This window comes from Trachypithecus francoisi, unplaced genomic scaffold (assembly GCF_009764315.1).
Source record: "Trachypithecus francoisi isolate TF-2019V2 unplaced genomic scaffold, Tfra_2.0 Lachesis_group0, whole genome shotgun sequence".
In the NCBI taxonomy this organism is placed as follows: Eukaryota; Metazoa; Chordata; class Mammalia; order Primates; family Cercopithecidae; genus Trachypithecus; species Trachypithecus francoisi.
The window spans coordinates 64,306,255-64,326,844 of record NW_022681453.1 but is presented as its reverse complement, the minus strand read 5'-3'; the positions used below and the strand labels follow the sequence as shown (position 1 = coordinate 64,326,844).

Below are 20,590 nucleotides of genomic sequence, written 5' to 3'. Positions count from 1 at the left end.
TTTTTTTTTTTTTTTGAGACAGAGTCTTACTCTGTCACCCAGGCTGGAGTAGTGCAGTGGCATGATCTCGGTTCTCTGCAACCTCCACCTCCCAGGTTCAAGTGATTCTCATGCCTCAGCCTCTTGAGTAGCTGGGATTACAGGCACGCCACCACACCTGGCTAATTTTTGTATTTTTAGTAGACACAGGGTTTCACCATGTTGGCCAGGCTGGTCTCAAACTCCTAACCACGGTGATTCACCCACCTCAGCCTCCCAAAGTACTGGGATTACAAGCATGAGCCACCATGCCCAGCCAACGTATTCTATTATTCTATTCTAAATGCAACCTTCTACAATATTCTTGAACAAACTGGAGGGGCCCAGAGGAGATAACCAGACCATGTGGTCCATGTAATTTGAAGGAAAGTTGAGGAAACCAAGGTTAAGTATGGGAAGAAGTTAGGAGAAGACACTTAAGAGCTGTCTTCTAGTAATTGAAGCACTGCCATGGGAATGAGGTTGCAAAGAGCACCTAACTCTTTGTTACCCCAGAGGGCAGAACCTAGACTTATGGGTGGGAGTTTTCTTCATTCCATATGAGGAAGAACTAATAAAGTTTTTCCGCTTTACAGAATTCAATTCCATCTTACAGGAGCATCTGGTATTCTTGGACTTTACTTAGTCCTTAAAGTCTTTCTGCTTTGTTGGTTGCTCAAGCCGTGGTGCCAAATTCTGCATTAGAATTCATTTGGCTTCCTGGCTCCACCCAAAGGCCATGAGATCCCCCATGTTCCTACCTCCCAGAGCTGCCCCCGGTGCTTTATGGTTGCATGGTCATTGTTATACCAAAGCTTCTGCCTCGGTGAGTTAGGATCTCTGCTGCACAAGACCTACTGTTAAGGAACAAAGACAGGGTTTATCTGAAGTGCAGATAAAACTTCTGAAGACTCACTACCCACCAATGAGTCATTCTGGATGTTAATGGGCCCTTCTGTGGTCTTGCCACCAGCCATAGTCTTTAATCAGTGCTTTTGTTTATCAAGAAAGGATGCTCACCCATCTCCCCAGATAGGAATAACATTCTTTTTCTGGGTTTTGCATTAAGGTATTATCTTTAAGCCAGGAATAGGGCTCCTTCTGCTTTCACTGTGTGATTTTTAATAAAGCCTTTTCTAGACCTGTGGACTGTTGCTGCTGGCAGTGAGTGTGTAAAGAATCAGAAGACCTAGGATTTAGTCCTGCCTCTGCTGCTTACTGTATAGTCCTGGGAAAATTACTTAGTCTACTTGGGGTTCTCTTTTACCTCACTTATTAGTGATGCTGATTCTGTCTATTCAAATCTAATCCCAAAAGAGTTATGATGATAACTGAGTAGGTATGAATGGGCTTTGTAAACTGATAATCAAACATCTACAAAGGTGAATTCTTAGCCTCTTCAACTGCCTTGTGAAGGACAGGGAAAGGAAACTGTGTCATCCTCATCTCCTGTAGCTTGGTATGAAGCTGGGCACATGGAAACTTACTGTTTGCCAGCGATATATTGGTTGGATGAATGTTACAGAGTAATAGCTGAACAGTCTATACAATTTGGTTTTATTCCCTAAGTTTGAGAAACAAGGCCTTGAGAATCTAGTGTATCTCTAAACTGAAGTCCTGGAGCCCCAGAATTCTACCATCTTCCTGGCATGAAAGACCGAGACTCTAGAAAGAAAGTCCCTAGGCCAGGTGTGGTGGCTCACACCATAATCCTAGCACTTTGGGAGGCCAAGGCAGGCAGATTGCCTGAGCTCAGGAGTTCAAGACCAGCCTAGGCAACATGGTGAAACCCCATCTCTAGTAAAATACAAAAGAAATTAGCTGGGCAAGGTGGCATGCACCTGTAATCTCAGCTCCTCGGGAGGCTAAGGCATGAGAATCACTTGAACCCAGGAGGCGGAGGTTGCAGTGAGCCAAGATCGCGCCACTGCACTCCAGCCTGGGTGACAAAGCAAGACTCTGTCTCTACAAAAAGGAAAGGAAGGGAAGGGGAGGGGAGGGGAGGGGAGGGAAGGGAAGGGAAGGGGGGAAGAAGGGAAGAAGGGAAGGAGGGAGGGAGGAAGGAAGGAAGGAAAGGAAGGAAGGAAGGAAAGAGGGAGGAAGGAAGGAGGAAGGAAGGAGGGAAGGGAAGGAAGGAGGGAAGGAAGGAAGGGAAGGAAGGAAGGAAGGAAGGAAGGAAGGAAAAGAAGAAAAAGAAGGAAGGCCCGCCCCTCTCTGAGCTCATCATCGGGTGACACACTGGCATAGTTCACTGGGCTCAGCATGGACCCGGTGGACCCTGGCTTATAATCCTCTGCCCTTAGAGAAGAGACTGGCCAGGACTGAGCTCCTGTTTAGTCTACTTAGTGGCCTGGCACCCTGAGAATGTGCCCTACCTGCTTCAGCAAGACTTCCTGCCCTCTGGTTCTCCTACTTTGACAGCATTCATCTCCTTGGGCCAGCCTTGTGGGTCATGGAAGAACATGGCCACGGCCAGGCTGTATTTGTGTGTGTGCTTTGGCCCCCTTTAGAAGAATTAACTTGTTTTGTCAATAGCCAGGTGGAGTTAGCAAAAGTTCAGAATCCAGATGGGAAAAAATAATGGCCTTACCATATCCATTGCAGAGGTGTGTGTTTCCAGGGACTGGGTTCTTCTAGCATTCTTTTGTGGAAGAGATTCCCGAGGTTCTTTTTTTTTTTTTTTTTTTTTTTTAGACGGAGTTTCACTCTTATTTCTTGTTGCCCAGGCTGGAGTGCAATGGCGGCTCACTGCAACCTCTGCCTCCCGGGTTCAAGCTATTCTTCTGCCTCAGCCACCCGAGTAGCTGGGATTATAGGCATGCACCACCACACCAGGCTAATTTTGTATTTTTAGTAGAGACAGAGTTTCTCCATGTTGGTCAGGCTGGTCTTCTTACAACCTGTTGTAAGAAGGTAAAAGTTTAGATTTCCACCAATCTTTTTTGTTTTTGTTTTTGTTTTGTGGAGCAGGGTCTCACTGTGTTGCTCAGGCTGGTCTCAAATTCCTGGCCTCAAGCAATTCTCCTGCACTAACCTCCCAAAGTGCTGGGATTACAGGTGTGAGCCACCATGCCCAGCCTCCACAAAATTTGTTTTAACCCAGTTACAAACCTGAAATGTCACTGGCCTGGAAAATCCAGACTTCAGCTTTTCAACTATGTATTGTACCCTATACCCACCAACAGTTTGCCTTGGAATGACTTAGATCTAATGCTTTATGTCCGGAGAATATTATGTAAGGTTTTTGTTGTTTTCGGTTTTTTTTGAGACAGGGTCTCTCTCTGTCGCCCAGACTGGAGTGCAGTGGCTTGATTTCGGCTCACTGCAGCTTTGATCCCCCGGACTCAAGCAATCCTTTCACCTCAACCTCCTGAGTCAGTGGGACAATGGGCTTGTGCCGCCATGCCTGGCTGATGTTTTAATTTTTTTATTTTTAGCAGAGACAAGGTCTTGCTTTGTTGCCCAGACTGGCGTTGAACCTGAGCTCAAGCAATCCTCCCACTTCAGCCTCCCAAAGTGCCAGCCACAGCCATATGTTATTTTTTTACATAAATGTTATTGTGTATATTTGAGGTTTACAACATGATGTTATGGAATACCCATAGATAGTAGAATGGTTACTGTAGTGAAGTAAATTAACGTATCTGTCATGTCACACAGTTACTTTTTTGTGTATGTGTGACAAGAGTAGCTAAAATTTAGATTTTAATTAGTTACATAAAATTTTGGTGGAAATCTAAATTAGTACCTAAAGAGTAGCTAAATGTATGTATTTAACAAAAATTCCAAATACAATTTTATAAATGATAATCCTCATGTAGATTAGGTCTGTAGACCTGTTCGTGCTACAGATTTGCTACTTTGTATCCTTTGACCTACGTGCCCGTTTCCTAGTTGCCTTTTCCACCCTGCTGGTAGCTACTGTTTTATTTTCTATCTGTATATATTTTTGTGTATATTTTGACCTTTTTAAAAAAAATTTCACATATAAATGAGATCATGCAATATTTTTCTTTCTGTATCTGGCTTATTTCACTCAGCATAATGTCCTTCAGGTCCATCTGTGTTGTGGCAAATGGCAGGATCTATTTTTTTTTTTTTTTTAATACTTTAAGTTCTGGGATACATGTGCAGAACATGCAGGTTTGTTACATAGGTATACACGTGTCATGGTGGTTTGCTGCACCCATCAACCTGTCATCTACATTAGGTATTTCTCCTAATGCTATTCCTCCCCTAGCCTCCAAACCCTGGACAGGCCCCGGTCTGTGATGTTCACCTCCCTGTGTCCATGTGTTCTCATTGTTCAACTCCCACTTAAGAGTGAGAACATGCATTGTTTGGTTTTCTGTTCCTGTGTTAGTTTGCTGAGAATGATGGTTTCCAGCTTCATCCATGTCCCTGCAAAGGACAAGAACTCATCCTTTTGTATGACTGCATAGTATTCCATGGTGTATATGTGCCGTATTTTCTTTATCCAGTCAGTCACTGATGGGCATTTGGGTTGATTCCAAGTCTTTGTTATTGTGAACAGTGCTGCAATAAACATACGTGTGCATGTGTCTTTAAAATCGAATGATTTATAATCCTTTGGGTATATACCCAGTAATGGGATTGTTGGGTCAAATGGTATTCCTCATTCTAGATCCTTGAGGAATTGCTACACTGTCTTCCACAATGTTTGAACTAATTTGCACTCCCACCAACAGTGTAAAAGTATTCCTATTTCTTCACATCCTCTCCAGCATCAGTTGTTTCCTGACTTTTTAATGATTGCCATTCTAACTGGTGTGAGATGGTATCTCATTGTGGTTTTGATTTGCATTTCTCTAATGACCAGTGATGATGAGCTTTTTTTCATGTTGGCCACATAAATGTCTTCTTTTGAGAAATGTCTGTTCATATCCTTCACCCAGTTTTTGATGGGGTTGTTTGTTTCTTGTAAATTCGCCTAAGTTTTTTGTAGATTTTGGATCTACAAAAAACTTTGTCAGATGGATAGATTGCAAAAATTTTCTCCCATTCTCTAGGTTGCCTGTTCACTCTGATGATAGTTTCTTTTGCTGTGCAGAAGCTCTTTAGCTTAATTAGATCCCATTTGTCAGTTTTGACTTTTGTTGCCATTGCTTTTGGTATTTTAATCATAAAGTTTTTGCCCATGCCGATGTCCTGAATGGTATTGCCTAGGTTTTCTTCTAGGGATTTTAGGTTTTAGGTTTTAAAAATGTTTAAGTATTTAATACATCTTGAGTTAATTTTTGTTTAAGGTGTAAGGAAGGGGTCCACTTTCAGTTTTCTGCATATGGCTAGCCAGTTTTCCCAACACCATTTATTAAATAGGAAATCCTTTCCCCATTGCTTGTTTTTTAAGGCTGAATAATATTTCTCTCTCTCTCTCTCTCTCTCTCTCTCTCTCTCTCTGTGTGTGTGTGTGTGTGTGTGTATCACAGATTCTTTAACCATTTGTCCATCAATAACACTTAGGTGTTTCCATATCATGCTATTGTAAATAATACTGCAATGAACATGGGGGTGCAGATATTTTAAGAAAAGCTGACTTCATTACCTACCCAGAAGAGAAGTATATACCCAGAAGAGGGATTATTGGGTCATATGATAATTCTATTCTTAGTTTATTTGGGAACCTCCATACTGTTTTCCACAATGTCTACACAAATCTACATTCCCACCAACATGTACTAGGGTTTTTTTATTTTTTATTTTTTTTTGCTGCCTCCCTTTCTGGGAATTGAACCCCGATATCTTATTTTTTTCATAATAGCCACCCTAATAGTTGTGATATGCAAATTTTTATCAAAGAGGAGCAACTAAGAGGTGACTGGTTGGTGTAGTAGGTGGTACTGGACCAGCCAGCTTACCCATTGTCTCATCACATGAGCTTTGATCCCTTCCCAAGAGTTACATAGCATATTTAATAAATTCTTGGAGTCCTCCTGTACACCAGGCTTTGAAATCAAGCATAGAATTTTCCTTATATGGAGCTCGCCGTCTCTAGGGTTAATGCTCAAAATCCTCTCCTCCCTGGACTGTTGGCAATCATTTCCTCACAGATTTTAGTCTAACATCTCTTGCTAGAGGGATCTTTCTTTTACTGTTTTGTGTGTGTGTGTGTGTGTTTGTTTTTTGTTTTTTTGTTTTTTGTTTTTTTTTGAGACAGAGCCTTGCTGTGTCACCCAGTCTGGAGTACAGTGGTGTGATCTCGGCTCACTGCAGCCTCTACCTCCCAGGTTCAAGTGATTTCCTGCCTCAGCCTCCCGAGTAGCTGGGACTACAGGCCTGTGCCACCACATCTGACTAGTTTTTGTATTTTTAGTAGAGATGGGGTTTCACCATGTTGGCCAAGCTGGTCTTGAACTCCTGACCTCAGGTTATTGGTCCGCCTCGGCCTCCCAAAGTGTTGGGATTACAGGCATGAGCCACTGCGCCTGGCCTCTTTTCCATTTTTTTTTTAAATTAATAGTTCTTTTCTGACTAATAAAAGAAATATATGCTTATTCAAAAAAATTTGGAAAAATGACAACAGTATAAATATAAATCATCATCTAGACATATTCAGTGTTGAAATTTTGATATATTTTCTTCTAGACCCTTTTAAAAATAGTATAATTAATCATAGACTACTTAAAGATTAAGTTCTGTTTCTCTTTACTATCACATCAGAGACATTGTCCCAAATTATGAAAATATCTTTGGAGCATTAAGACTGACATTTCTAAGTCTTAAAACATGTTATTTCCCTGCTTACAACTGTCCCATCATTGGTCTTAGAAGGTAACGTTTCTACTTCTTTATTTTTAATTTAATTTTTATTTTTTATTTAATAAAGATGGGTCTCGCTATGTTGCCCAGGCTTGATTCAAACTCCTGAACTCAAATGATCCTCCCACCACAGCCTCCCAAACTGCTGGCATTACAGGCATGAGCCACCATTCCCAGTCAAGTCTCTACTTCTGAATGCCATGCAGACAAGGTTCCTTATGATCTGATCCCTGCAAACTTCTCCAGGATTCTATTTTCACTCCTCACTCCCTCTTCCTTAATACCTACTCACCCAGACTCACAGAACACACAGTTATTTGCCAACCCCCTTCCCTCACACTCTGTACTCTGCCCACACCAGGCTACTTTCAGGTTCCCAGGCTGCCCCCATGTCATTCGCTCTTTCACCCTATATTCACAATGCTGCTTGTGCCTGGAATATCCTCCCATTGGCATATCCAGTGAAACTCTCCTCATTTATCCGTTCTCAGTTCGAGCATTGCCTCTTCCATTAAGTCTTTCCTTTGCTTCTCCACCCCACCATAGAGCCACCTGCTCCTTTTGTTCATCCTCCATTGCACCCTGTCTCTCTACAAGAGACCCATTTTGGCTTAGATTATGGAGGCCAGGGAGCCTTGTCTTATTCATCCTCGTTTCTCCAGCACTTTGCAAATATTTAGCATGTAGTAGATATTCAATAAATATTTGCCTGAATTCAAATCAGTGGTTATAATACTATGTGATGAATGCTGTGCAGGGAGTGTGAAAAGAGTGTTTATAGGTGCACAGAGGAGGGGCAGGTTATGAGTATATGGTCTCAGATCCAGCACCCGGGAAATGTGCTCATTTTAAATATGGGGATGACCTTCCTCCACACTTCATCACATATTTGAATCTATTTGCATTTCTATTCCCCATCCTTGTGTCGACTATGGGAACATTTGTTGCTCTATCCCCATATACCTTTCCCTTTGTCCTCTGAGACTACTTGTGCCCTGAGCTCCAGGTGGGACAGAAGTCCTCACTGTGGCAGAAACCTGGCCACCACTGCCTGTTTTCTCCCAGGAGCAGAACAGACAATTTTAGGTCAACTGTAGTTGCCCTTAGCTGGGGCTCAGTATCCCAGCTCTAGCATAGATAGCTAGGTCTTCAGAGGCAATCACTCTTGAATTATTACAGGCATTAAAATCAAACTCATTGTTTTAGGCAGACTACCTAGCATATAGCTTTAGCCAAATTCTTTCTTTCTCTTGTCCTTCTCTATCACTGTTGCCATCCCAGCAAGTCCTCCCCTAGAGATAACTTGGGCTACTTTGCTCATAGAACAGGTCAGGTAGGAGGAAATGGAAGTATTTCCCCATTTGACATAATGGACTCCTCAGATGTTCTTTGTTCTGTAGAAAGGTTGAGAGTGGACCACAGGAAATTGGATGCTCCATGGGAGTGCCTGTGGGCAGAGATGTCACCCTGGGAAGGGGTAGGAGCACAGAGGATACCACTGAGCAGCAATTCACTAGAGGAAAACATTCATTTCTTCTAAGGGCAAAGGGATGGACCTGTGAATGAACTTCAGCAGCATCTAATAGTCAAGTGAGCCTATAAACCAGGGCTTGTTTCCCAGGCATTGCAGTCGCCATGCTACCACTCAACAGGCTGCAGAATAAAGGCTGAAACAGGACAAGGAGGAGAAGGAGAGGGGAAGTAAAAGGCATGTAATCAGATCAATCACCAGCTGGGCCCATCTGCCCAGGAGCCTGTCTCTGGTGATGGCACCAGGAGACATGTCATTGGAATGCCTGCCTGTGTGCTTGGTTGTCAAGCCTCAGCACCAGACACTCTCATTTCCTTAATAACAGGTTACAGATCCTGTATCTATAAATCGAGCTAAACCCTTCTTGACCTTTCCATATTTTTAGCCCATACTGCTGCTCTGGATATAACAACTTCCATGGCCGATTACTTGTTCTGTGAATACCTATATCTCAAGTTAAAAGAAATTCTCTCTCAAGTTTGAAGGCCCTGTCCTCTTAGTTCCAGTTTCTAGTGTTGGTAACAAATTCATGTTTAGCCCTTGGCACATTTTGTCAATTTGTGGGTGGGGGGGATGGAAGAAGTTTGATATCTCTGCTGTGTTATGTTTTTCAGATTCAAATCTTTATATTCTCCATCTTTCTTTTAAAATGTACCATCAGGAACCTCATTACTTTTTTATTTATTTCTCTGGACCTTTCTTTTCTACCTCTGTTTAGCCTCTGTTAAAATAGAGCAACTAAGAGCATTGTGACAAATATTCCAAGTGCAGCTCACTGAAGGCCAGGCTGAAGCCTTTACTTCCTACTACCTTTTTGGACTGCATTTTTTAAAATCTTTGTGACTTTAACCTTAGGGCTAATGTTTTCAAAAACTACTAAATGAAACTGTTTCTGTTAGCTTCAGTAGCTGGTTTAGATAGGCATCTTGTAAGAGCAGTTTAGGGCCAGGCACGGTGTCTCACACCTGTAATCCCGGCACCTTGAGAGGCTGAGGTGGGAGTATCACTTGAGCCCAGGAGTTCAAGACCATCCTGGGCAACGTAATGAGACCCTGTTTCTACAGAAAAAAAAAAAAAAAAAAAAAGATTAGCTGGATGTGGTGGTACATGCCTGTCCCAGCTATTCAGGAGACTGAGGTGAGAGGATTGCTTGAGCTTGGGAGGCCAAGGCTGCAGGGAGCCGTGATTGTACCACTGCACTCCAGCCTCGGCAATAGAGTGAGACCCTGTCTCAGAAAGATGGATGGATGGACGGACGGACGGACGGACGGACGGACGGACAGACAGATAGATAGATAGATAGATAGATAGATAGATAGATAGATAGATATTCTGGCTGGGTGCATTGGCTCATGCTTATAATCCCAACACTTTGGGAGGCTGAAGCGGAAGGATCACTTGAGCCCAGGAGTTCAAGACCAGCCTGGGCAACATAGTGAGACCCTGTCTCTAAAATAATAATAATAATAATAATAATAATAATATAATAATAAAGAATAGCCTTAGATTAGTCTCTCATTATTTGTTTTACAGTTGCCCAACTTGACCTTACTCTCCAGCCTTACTGTGTATCCACACTACTCCTGCCAATTTGCATAATGAAATGCTAAATGTCACTGTGTAATCCTTCTTCCAGGACACTTGTAAAGGTGTTAAGATTGACTCCATTTTGAGTATTTTTATTGTTAATAGTTCCATCCATGGGGACGGGGAAAACCTCATCATCATAGGACATTTTTAACTTTTCAAAGGGGTTGTACAGCTATTATCTCTGCCTATTCCTTAGAAATCTGCAGAGAGGGAAGATTTAATTGAAAACTGAGAAAAACTGAAGCATGGAACAATTTTAGCTATCTCACATAAATCATTCAGTAACTAGCAGATCTGGGATTCAAATTTAGGTTCTTTTACCCTTAGTTCCCTCTATGGTACCACATTCGCCCTTTTCACTTGTTTTTTGTAACTGCATATTTGGTATAGAATTGCAATCGTTAGCATTACCTCTGGAGCTCTTACCTAGAGATAGTCACTTTGACAATTTCATTATGTCTGAGAAATTGGCAGCACATAGATGCCAAGTTACATCCTGGTTGCCTGAGAAGGGGGCAGCTCTGGGCTCCCTGCTGTAGGAGGATAAAGTCTCAGGTCTCCCAGTGCTTCACGGTGGTTTGGTGAGAACAGCCTTGGCTACTGATTTTCCATGTTGTCTCTGGCTAGGCTGGGAGGACACAGGGATTCCAAATGTCTTTTCAAAGTACACTTTTCTAAGGCTGTTTATTCTTTCTTTTCAGAGTCTAGAAGGAGGCTCATACCGGGGGAGCTTGAAAGACCCTGCGGGCTGCCTGAATGAGGGGATGGCCCCACCCACACCTCCTAGAAACCCAGAAGAAGAACAGAAAGCCAAGGCCCTGAGAGGCAGGATGTAAGTGGCTTCCCCAGATTTCTCCCTGTGGTGCACATGTGAGTGTGGTGGACAATGGGCAGAGGTTGGGGAGAATTCGAGAGGGGTTCCCCACGCTGTTTGCACTGACATCATTCATTCTAAGAGTCAGATCTGTGCAGCGTAGCACTGATAAACATTGAGCCACTTCGGCACTGACTTGATTGAAGATTAGGCTAAAGTATATTCTGTGAGATAGCAGCTATTACTGACAAAGTGTGGTTATAGGTCTGTTAGAAATTTGAAACAAGGTGATAAAAGGAAAATGGCAAAGTTGAGGAAACTATGAGACTGTTACTGAGGGCCTATAGAATCAGAGAATCTCTGACCGTGGCAGAAAGTCTGATAGTGGTCACCTAAGAAAACATTTCCCCAAATGTAGGAAAATTATATGTAGAGGAAGGAGCTGTTGTACCACCAAGCAGGTCCCATCTCTACTCCTTCTCCAAAGGTTTTAATTTTGCATCTGTTTCTGGGATTAGTTCCAAGAGAACTTCTTCTCCACTTTGAATAGTTAGTGGTAAAATATAATTCATAGTGCAGAACAATCCCATGTTATGCAAGAGTTATCTATGTTGATATGAAGTCAATCTATTATTTGAACTGATCAAGAATGTACCAGATACCACTAGTGCAAAAGCAGAACTCCTCCAAAACTTTCTTTCTGTTTTTTTTTTTTTTTTTTTGAGACAAGGTCTTGCTTGGTCACCCAGACTAAAGTGCAGTGGCATGATCATAGCTCACTGCAGCCTTGACCTCTTGGGCTCAAGGGATCCTCTCGCCTCAGCCTCCCAAGTAGCTGGGACTATAGGTATGCACCACCATACCTGGCTAATTATTTTATTTTCTGTAGAGATGGAGTCTCGCTTTGTTGCCCTGGCTGGTCTGGAACTCCTAGGTTCAAGTAATCCTCCTGCCTCAGCCTCCCAAAGTGCTGGGATTGCAGGCAGGATCCACCGCACTTGGCCAACTTTTGTTTTCTTGTTTAGGGTTTGGCTCTGTGTTGGAAGCAGAGCTGCTAATGAGTCTTAGACATAGCTCAGCAGTAGCAAGAATTGGGGAGGCATGTGTGAAGGGTCCCTCCCTGTTGTTAATTAGCCTGCCTCTCTCTCTCAAATTCATCACTCCTTTAGCCTGGCCACAGACAGGAAAACTAGCAAAAATAAGTGAGGCCAGGTCCTTCTGTTACCTGGAAATGTACGAAGTGTCTATTTATGAGTTTTTGTTTCCTAGGAAACAAAAGTGAGAACATCACAGTGAAGGCCTGGTGTGAAAGCAGGGCTATCATATCACTTTTTAGTGGAGATGAACAAGTAGCATGTAAATCCTGTAATTCCATATTTACCCACTCAGCTTTGTGAGTACTCAAGGGGAACCCGAAGAAGTTGGTAACTGGGATAGAGATTGAGAAATGCCATCCCCAAAGGGAAATTTCCTAGGACTTGCACAAAGCTGAGTCTCCTTAGCTTCTCAGGTTGTTGTTACACAGGTGAGGTCATGTTGGAGCTGATGTCTTAGTCCTTTGTCAAGCCAAAGCAAAGCTTAAGTCAGGAAGGTGACCTCTGAGGTGGCAGGTGACCCTGGGCAAAGCCAGTCACTACTCTGAGCATGTAGGTTGAACTGGCCTTTGAGCAGTTATTTAAGCCATTGTCCAGATACAACAGGCCACAAAAGTTTGCTGTCTCTTTTGCCCACTTCACTCATCTCTTCTCCCTCTTCTCATTCTTGCCAAAATCCACACCTCTTCACATCCTGAGCTATCCTGGAAATACAGCTGTTAGAGTATCTCATTCCTCTTACTATATCTCATCCTTGTTCTATCCTGCTGGACTTTATGGTCCTGATGAAAGGGTGGTGTAGAGATGTTTCACTGTTAACCATATGTGGGGCCAGAGGCTGAGGGGTGTAGCGAACCAAGACTCAATCCAGAAGATGGCAGCAGGGCATCAAAGGGTTAAATGAGAGCTCCATGGAGAAAAGATGAACACAAATAGTCATTTGTCCAGGAGAAGAAAAAAGTTGAGAATGGAGTTACTTGTCTTCAAGTTTTAGTCATTCATTCAACAAATACCGGTCTAACACCAGTTCTATACCATCAGTGGGATACATCACTGAATAAGACAAATCATAACAACAAACGTCTTTGCTCTCATGGCAAGTTTAAATTCTAGTGGGAGAAATCAGACAATAAACAAAATAAATTATGTAGTATGTTGGAAACAAGAAAAAGAAAAAAAAAAATAGAGCAGTGTAAGGGAGGTCCAGAGAAAAAATGAGGCCATGTTGCCATTTTAAATGGCCCTGGCATTTGCACAATGACTGGGGGAGGTAAGGAATTAGCCATAGAGAAAAAGTGTTCTGAAGAGAGAGAACAGCCGGTGCAATGAATCTAAGAGATTTTCTGTAGAAGACCAGCCATTCCCTATCCCTGTGAAAGGAGGTTAGAAGTGGTTCTAACCTGTAGCTGAAATAATTTTAGTTGGACCAAAGAATAACATTTGTTGGTAAATAACTCCTACTAATAAGAACTTATCATGAAAAACATGCCTTGTTGTCAGTTCATTTGGCAATTAATTGTGCACTGCCTTGCGATGCCTGCAATTTAAATCCCTGATGTCACTTTTCAGAATGTCTTTTAATACGTCGTGGTCTCCCCAGGTACTTCATTAACCCTTCAAGGGAAGAGATGACAGCTCCACTAGCAGCACCTAATACAGTTCCCTTCCCTAGAGGCTGAGAAGCCAAAGATAGTCCTCATCTGTCAGCAAATAGCTTAGGATAAAAATATCGCTTGGAGACAGAGAGCTGGACTTCATCTCCAGAGGGCCCTCCCAGCCCCACATTCCCACTCTAACTTTCCTGTGGGTTTTCTTTTGCCACTTTCTACTAGGCAGTAACTTGGGCCATGGTAAAGATAGATTTAAATGCTTTTATTTGGCCTTGCCAGTTCCTTCCTGTGGCCTAAAACACATGATTGTCTGTGCTGGAGAGGGAGCTGTTGGAAGTGCTGGGTGCACTGATAAAGAAGCGTGTGTTCCTCTGCTTCCTCCCTATTGCCCAGAGGCCCCAGCCCCAGGAATGTGGTGGCTTCTGGGGCTATACGGAGCAAGAATTTCAGATGAATTGCTTCCTGGGTTCAAAATGGTTACCACCCTTGTGCTGGGGTCCCACTTTGACATCTCAAAACTTTATCCCTTCAGCTACTTGGGCCCAAAATGCAATTGTGTGGTCCCCGGCAAAACTCGTTCCAATCAGATTGGAAGAGTTTGACTCCAGTAGGTTGCACAGCACCACCCTGCCCCTGTGCACAACTATTAGCATTTTATGTAAAGCTCTTTGGCATCTGGACAAAAGACAGAAAGAGTGTTTGGGTTTGAGGCTTCAGGGACTCCCAAGAGCCAGTCAGAGTAGTTTACCAGGCAGTGGGCTGCTGGGAAAGAGCATGGTCTTTGGACTCTTACACAACTGGGTTTAAATCCTGGCTCTGCTACTCACTTTATAATCATGGTCAGGCTACCTAATCTTTCTGTCTCTGCATTTTCATTTATATAAAGTAGGCTTTACAATACCTACCTTATTATAAGCATGGGAAAACCCACATGAAGGAAGTGGCACATAGTAAGTGGTAGAAAGAATTAACAAGAAAGAAACCAAGAGGGCAAATGTCCTTGTAATTGTTAAATCCTGTATCCTGGAGAAGGTAGGGATGCATTAAAGGTATGATGTTGGTGTGTCTGCAGTCCGTCTTTCTGGCCTTGACTGGGGCTCTTCTAGGCCAGTTACCATGGATACCTATCTGAATAATTGCAACTTTCATATCTTAAAAGCTTCACTTGGTATCTATCCATGTCTTGGAGGACTTACAGGTTGGTAATCAAATTGTCTTTCTCCTCTTGTTAAATGAAGAATGGAGCTGAAATGAAGGAAGAAAAGTCTCATCTTTATCCCCTGCCGACCCTGGCCTCAAAGCTTTCAGAACTCAGTTTTGCCAAAATGGTTGTCATTCTTTCTGCCCTCTGTCTATATAATTGTTCAGCTGTAGGTGAGGGAGAAACACGTGAAAAATAGAAAGAAGAATGCTAGGTGCTGAGCGTCATTTTTTGTGTGACTATTATATGTCACCTGGGGACGTCCTTTCTGACCTTGGTGTCCTCAGCCCTTCAATAGGGCCTCCTGTAGGGAAAGCATCCGTAAACATTTTTCCCAGGAGATAAATGTGGGTGTTTTAGGGGGTCTTGTCATAAAGGTGCCAAAGTAACTTTTCTGTGAACTTAAGTGAAGATTTTTGGCTTAACAATGAAGAGGAACACTCATTGTTCTTAATCTCCTGCTCAGGTTTGTCCTGAATGAGCTGGTACAGACAGAGAAAGACTATGTCAAGGATCTGGGCATTGTGGTGGAGGTAAGTAGAGGGTTCCAGGTGGGTCCGTGGTCACCCAACCAGGAGCACATTGGACCCTACCTAGGCTAAGGTGTTTTAATCTGATGGTTACATGTACTTTACTGTCTGAGCACTTGCAGAAATGAAAATAAAAATGGTAATAAGTAGAATATGTAGGCAATATTTTTCTTTTCCCCTTGAAATAAGCTATTTAGAGGGAGGTAGGGGCCCGAATGTTATAGCATTTCGGGGAGCCTCTTGATTAGAGTGGAACTCATTCCACTTTGTTTTAGGTGACCAAGCTATTGTCTTAAGAGCTTTTCTTTGATGTTTAATTATGTGGACATATATTCTTCAGAGCTATGAGCCACACAGGCATAAAACAGGTCATTCTTAGTGGAATCTTAGGGCTTATACACTTCCATAGATTTTAAGGATACATGTTATAGCTAGCAAAAACACAGATAAAAGGAAAACCCACCAATGAGCAAGGTTGACAGGTCCACAGTTAAGGGTCAACTTGTAGTAAATTAAACAACTCTAGCTCTGTAGGGATTCACTTACGAGGAACTTAGACACTTGGATGAAAAAAAAACCTGAGAAAATAAATGGCTAATTTGAGTGACTTAGAGCCCTATTGTTAATCATCTTGAAAGAACATGAAGTCTAAAAATTATATGCCTACACTGCCTGCTGCTTCCTTACGTTTGGCCTGAGTCCCCATCCTGTGAAATCTGCTGACTCAGGGTTTTGTATTTGCTTACGTGAACCTTGGATAAACAGATTAACCAGGCATATAGAAGACCTGAATTTTAACTTATGAAAAGTTATTCTTGTCTTTTTGTGGGGCTGGGGGGGTGGAAGAGGTACAGCAGCTTCCATACGCAGTCCAGCCCAGGTGTAGAGGACGAGGGAATCTGGAGACTGGGAGGCTGAACTGCAGGGAACTCAGACATCAGCGGTGCGATTATGGGACAAATCTTCCAACACCCAGGTGCCTGGGTTTTCTTGTCTGTCAGATGGAGATAATGCTACCTGTCCAACCTCCAAACCTGATGTTAAACCAAAAATGAAATTCTGTATGATCGCATTTTATAGACTATAAAGTATTAGCATATTAAGACTTACTTCTAGGCCAGATGTATCTAATTCTGAGCCTTTACAGACCTGATTAACTTGGATTGGGAGAAGGAAGAGGGACAGCTTATTGTTTTTTTCTGTGCTCTGCTTAATGGGACTGGAGACAAAGAAGGAGATCCTGAAACTCATAAAAGTTTTGTCCTTTGCTCTGCACCGGGGGTAAAAGACCTGGTTGAATAGTGAGAAACCATAGAAGCATTTGTCCTCAAACTCACGCAGAGAGTGTGGGCTCGCAGGGGTGCTGTGGTGTGTGGCACAGCCCAGAAAGCTTTCCTCTGAAAATATTGCTAGTAACAATTGCCTTTGCTGCTGCAGGGCTTCATGAAGAGAATAGAAGAAAAGGGTGTCCCTGAGGATATGCGAGGAAAGGACAAAATCGTGTTTGGAAATATTCATCAGATTTATGACTGGCATAAGGAGTAAGTGTTAACGCTGCCCCGAGGATCCATTGTCCTGGGAACCCAGGACTTGCGTCCTCTTCCTGCATCTGACTCAAGGGGTAGGGCTTAGGGGGGAGTCTTCTGTCACTCATCTTATTATTGAGAAATAATACAGTTCTGAATAATGTGGCTTCCTTCTCTTTTCCCCTTTCTCCTTTTAGTTTTTTCCTGGCGGAACTGGAAAAGTGTATCCAGGAGCAAGACAGATTGGCACAGCTCTTTATTAAGCATGTGAGTGTCTCCCATCACCTCCTCCCCAACTCCTTCACTAGGCTCATTTATATTCATTTAAAAATCTGGGCAGGCCGGGCGCGGTGGCTCAAGCCTGTAATCCCAGCACTTTGGGAGGCCGAGACGGGCGGATCACAAGGTCAGGAGATCGAGACCATCCTGGCTAACACAGTGAAACCCCGTCTCTACTAAAAAGTACAAAAAACTAGCCGGGCGAGGTGGCGGGCGCCTGTAGTCCAAGCTACTCGGGAGGCTGAGGCACGAGAATGGCGTGAACCCGGGAGGCGGAGCTTGCAGTGAGCTGAGATCCAGCCACTGCACTCCAGCTTGGGCGACAGAGCGAGACTCCGTCTCAAAAAAAAAAATAATAAAATAAAATAAAATAAAAATCCTGGCCAGACACAGTGGCTCACACCTGTAATTCCAACACTTCAAGAGGCCAAGGTGGGAGGATTGCTTGAGCCCAGGAATTGAGACCAGCCTGGGCAACATAGCGAGGCCCCCATCTCTACAAAGAATTTAAAAATTAACCAGGATTGGTGGCACATGCCTATAGTCCTAGCCACTTGTTGGGGGGCTGAGGCAAGAGGATCGCTTGAGCCCGGGAGGTCAAGACTGCAGTGAGCCATGATGGCCCCACCCTGCACTCCAGCCTGGGTGACAGAGCGAGACTCTGTCTCAGAAGAAAAATAAATAAAATTTCTTCTCTTCTGCTCTTCCTTGACTGACTTTCCTTCTCAGCCCTCTCTGAGTTTTTTTGTTTGTTTTTTTGACCACCATGGTGATTTGGAAAGTGGCTCTTGCCCACCACATTTATATCCCTGAGATTCAGCTGCCTTGGTGCCTCCCCAGGTGTGCCTTTGTCCTTCGTTCACGTGGAGGCCAGCACGGCACGCTGAGATTGAACAAAAGGCACAAACTGGCTGACTGTCCGCATGTCTCTCTCTGTTCTTTCAGGAACGGAAACTACACATCTACGTGTGGTATTGTCAGAACAAGCCGCGCTCAGAGTACATCGTTGCTGAGTATGACACCTACTTTGAGGTAAGCTGTGCAGGCTTTGCTGAACTGGGATGGGAGGAAAACTCAGGCCAAGACAGCCACTTTCAGAAATACCAGTCATCATCCATCCACAGGTGACCCCCACACAGCACTGTTGACCCCTTCATGGCAGGAATAGCTGCCACAGCGGAGAAAGCAACTTCTTAGCTAAATTCTCATAAGCACCTTCACTTGAGAGGAGCTGAGGTGGCCCAGTCTGGGTTCTGATTTGAGAAGCCCCTATTTGCAGAATAAGCCTGAACACACAGTTTAAGAAGCTCCAGTTCTTCTTAAGTGACCCTGGAGCAGATTGTACCCACCAGTTCCCCAGGGACCACTTACTGAGGAGCCTTCTGTTGGTTGAAGGGTTTGCAGCCACTTCCTAGTCTCTGCTTGGCCTAGCCTGAGAGGATTGATTTTGCGGGGAGAAAGGCAGCACCATCACTTAGAAAGAGCACTCAGCTGAGTGTTGCGAGATCTAAGTTTAGGGCCCTGCTCCATAGGCTTGTGTGTCAAGGAGAAGCCCCTTTTCCCTGCCTTTGCCCTGAAGCAGTGGAGAGGATAAAGCCCCTCCAACTTGTCTCCCAGGACTGGGGTGAAGACCAAGGTGTGGAAGTACTCACTGTAAAAGCATGGGAGGAAGGCAAGAAGCCAGTGGTGATGTGTGTTACGTGTTGTTCATAACAAGTGAACAGTCCTCTAGGCAATTTTACCTCTCACATTGCTTAAAGATTCTTCAGCTTCATTGGAAAACATGCAGACCTGTCTTCTATGCCTTTGAACCCTGCTTCAGAGCACCCCAGTTCTTCAGTTCCTTTTTCTTCTAACATTGCTGCCTGTGTTTCAGGAGGTAAAACAGGAGATAAATCAGAGGCTGACACTGAGTGACTTCCTCATCAAGCCCATTCAGAGAATAACAAAATACCAGTTGCTCCTCAAGGTAAGAAGCTGGGAGCCTGGGTCAGGGCTGGGGAAGGGTCCCTCAGGCTCAGAGCAGGTTAGCGTAGCGCTAGGCATTCTGCCTCCACCACATTGTCCCAAAAGACTGTGAACTGTGGGAGGGGTGGTAGGTACGTGGGAACTTTTATCCGACTGCTGGTTACTCCATCAGCTTTGCCCCCAGATAAACTGCATGACTGTTCTTCCTGCCCTTAAGGTGGATTGTTACTTGATTCTCCTTTTTCAATTCACATTCTTACTTTGTCTCAATCATTGAATTGATACCTTTAAAAAATAATAAGAATATAAAATCAGAGTGAACTACAAGGGAGAAAGAAAGGGAAAGGCAAGGCTTAGGAACCTTAGATTAGTAATACCTTAAATTTGATTTTATATATAATCAATATATATCAAATATTATATATATTTATTTATATTTGAGGCAGGGTCTCACTCTGTCACCCAGGCTGCAGTGCGGTGGCACCGTCATAGCTCACTGCAGCCTCAAATGCCTGAGCTCAAGCGATCCTCCCTTCTCAGCCTTGCAAGTAGCTAGGACAACAGGTGCATGCCATCATGCCTGGCTAATTTTTTATTTTTTCATAGAGACAGGGTCTCACTGTGTTGCCCAGGCTGGTCTCCAACTCCTGGCCTCAAGCAATCCTCCCACCTCGGCCTCCCAAAGTGTTGAGATTACAGGCATGAGCCACTGTGCCCAGCCTAATTATATTTTAAACAATGGATTAACTTGATTCATCTTATGGAACTCGGAGGCTAAATAGGAAAGAGAGACGTAACTTTCCTTTCTCTCCTTTCTTGTCATAATCCCCCTTTCCTTCCGTCTTCCCTCCCTCTCACTCTTCCTTCTCCAATAGCTTTGAAATTTTGAGGCTGGGTGCAGTTGCTCACATCTGTAATGCCAGCACTTAGGGAGACCAAGGCAGGTGGATCACCTGATGTCAGAGTTCGAGACCAACCTGACCAACATGGCAAAAACCCGTCTCTACCCAAAATACAAAAATTAGCTGGGTGTAGTGGCACTCGCCTGTAATCCCAGCTACTCAAGAAGCTGAGGCAGGAGAATTGCTTGAACCTGGGAGGCAGAGGTTACAGTGAGCTGAAATCGCACCACTGTGCTCCAGCCTGGGCAAAAGAGTGAGACTCTGTCTCAAAAAAAAAGAAAAAAGAAAGTAAGAAAAGAAAAGAAAAACGAAAAAGAAATTTTGAATATTCTGGGAGTTCTCTCTGTTATTACATCTTACATGACTCATAATTTCATTTCTCAGCTACTCGAAACCATTGCACCTCTGCTTGGAAGGAAAGTCTCCAGGGTGTTATTGTATTTTTATGATAAGTTGTTTCCCCGCTGTTTTACTAATTTTACCCCTTCCCACACTCCCCTGCTTCCCCTACTTGTTAGGACTTCCTGAGATACAGTGAGAAGGCTGGTTTGGAGTGCTCAGATATCGAGGTGAGTTTTCTGCTTGTAATGCTTGCTGTTCTTAGGGGCCATATTGGTTATCTCTCTCTAGAGGGGAAAAGATTGTCTCAGGAAGACCATGGATCCAGGTGCACCCCTCTCAGACAGTAAGAGGCTCTTGCAAACAGCTTTGTACCTGCTTGAGGAATGGCAAGTGTTAACACAGTGT

General features: G+C 43.6%; 1 protein-coding gene across 9 annotated transcripts in view; it reads left to right on the top strand.

Annotated features, from left to right (window-relative positions):
- Positions 1-20,590, top strand: part of LOC117083390 (kalirin-like) — a 141,280-nt gene that overhangs the window by 57,228 nt on the left and 63,462 nt on the right. For all 9 annotated transcript variants that reach the window (XM_033210982.1, XM_033210977.1, XM_033210976.1 and 6 more), the window contains 7 exons: positions 10,621-10,751; positions 15,105-15,171; positions 16,606-16,709; positions 16,892-16,961; positions 17,919-18,005; positions 18,850-18,942; positions 20,362-20,412. In XM_033210982.1, coding sequence (XP_033066873.1) covers positions 10,621-10,751; positions 15,105-15,171; positions 16,606-16,709; positions 16,892-16,961; positions 17,919-18,005; positions 18,850-18,942; positions 20,362-20,412 — 603 coding nt within the window. The remainder of the gene's footprint in view (positions 1-10,620; positions 10,752-15,104; positions 15,172-16,605; positions 16,710-16,891; positions 16,962-17,918; positions 18,006-18,849; positions 18,943-20,361; positions 20,413-20,590) is intronic.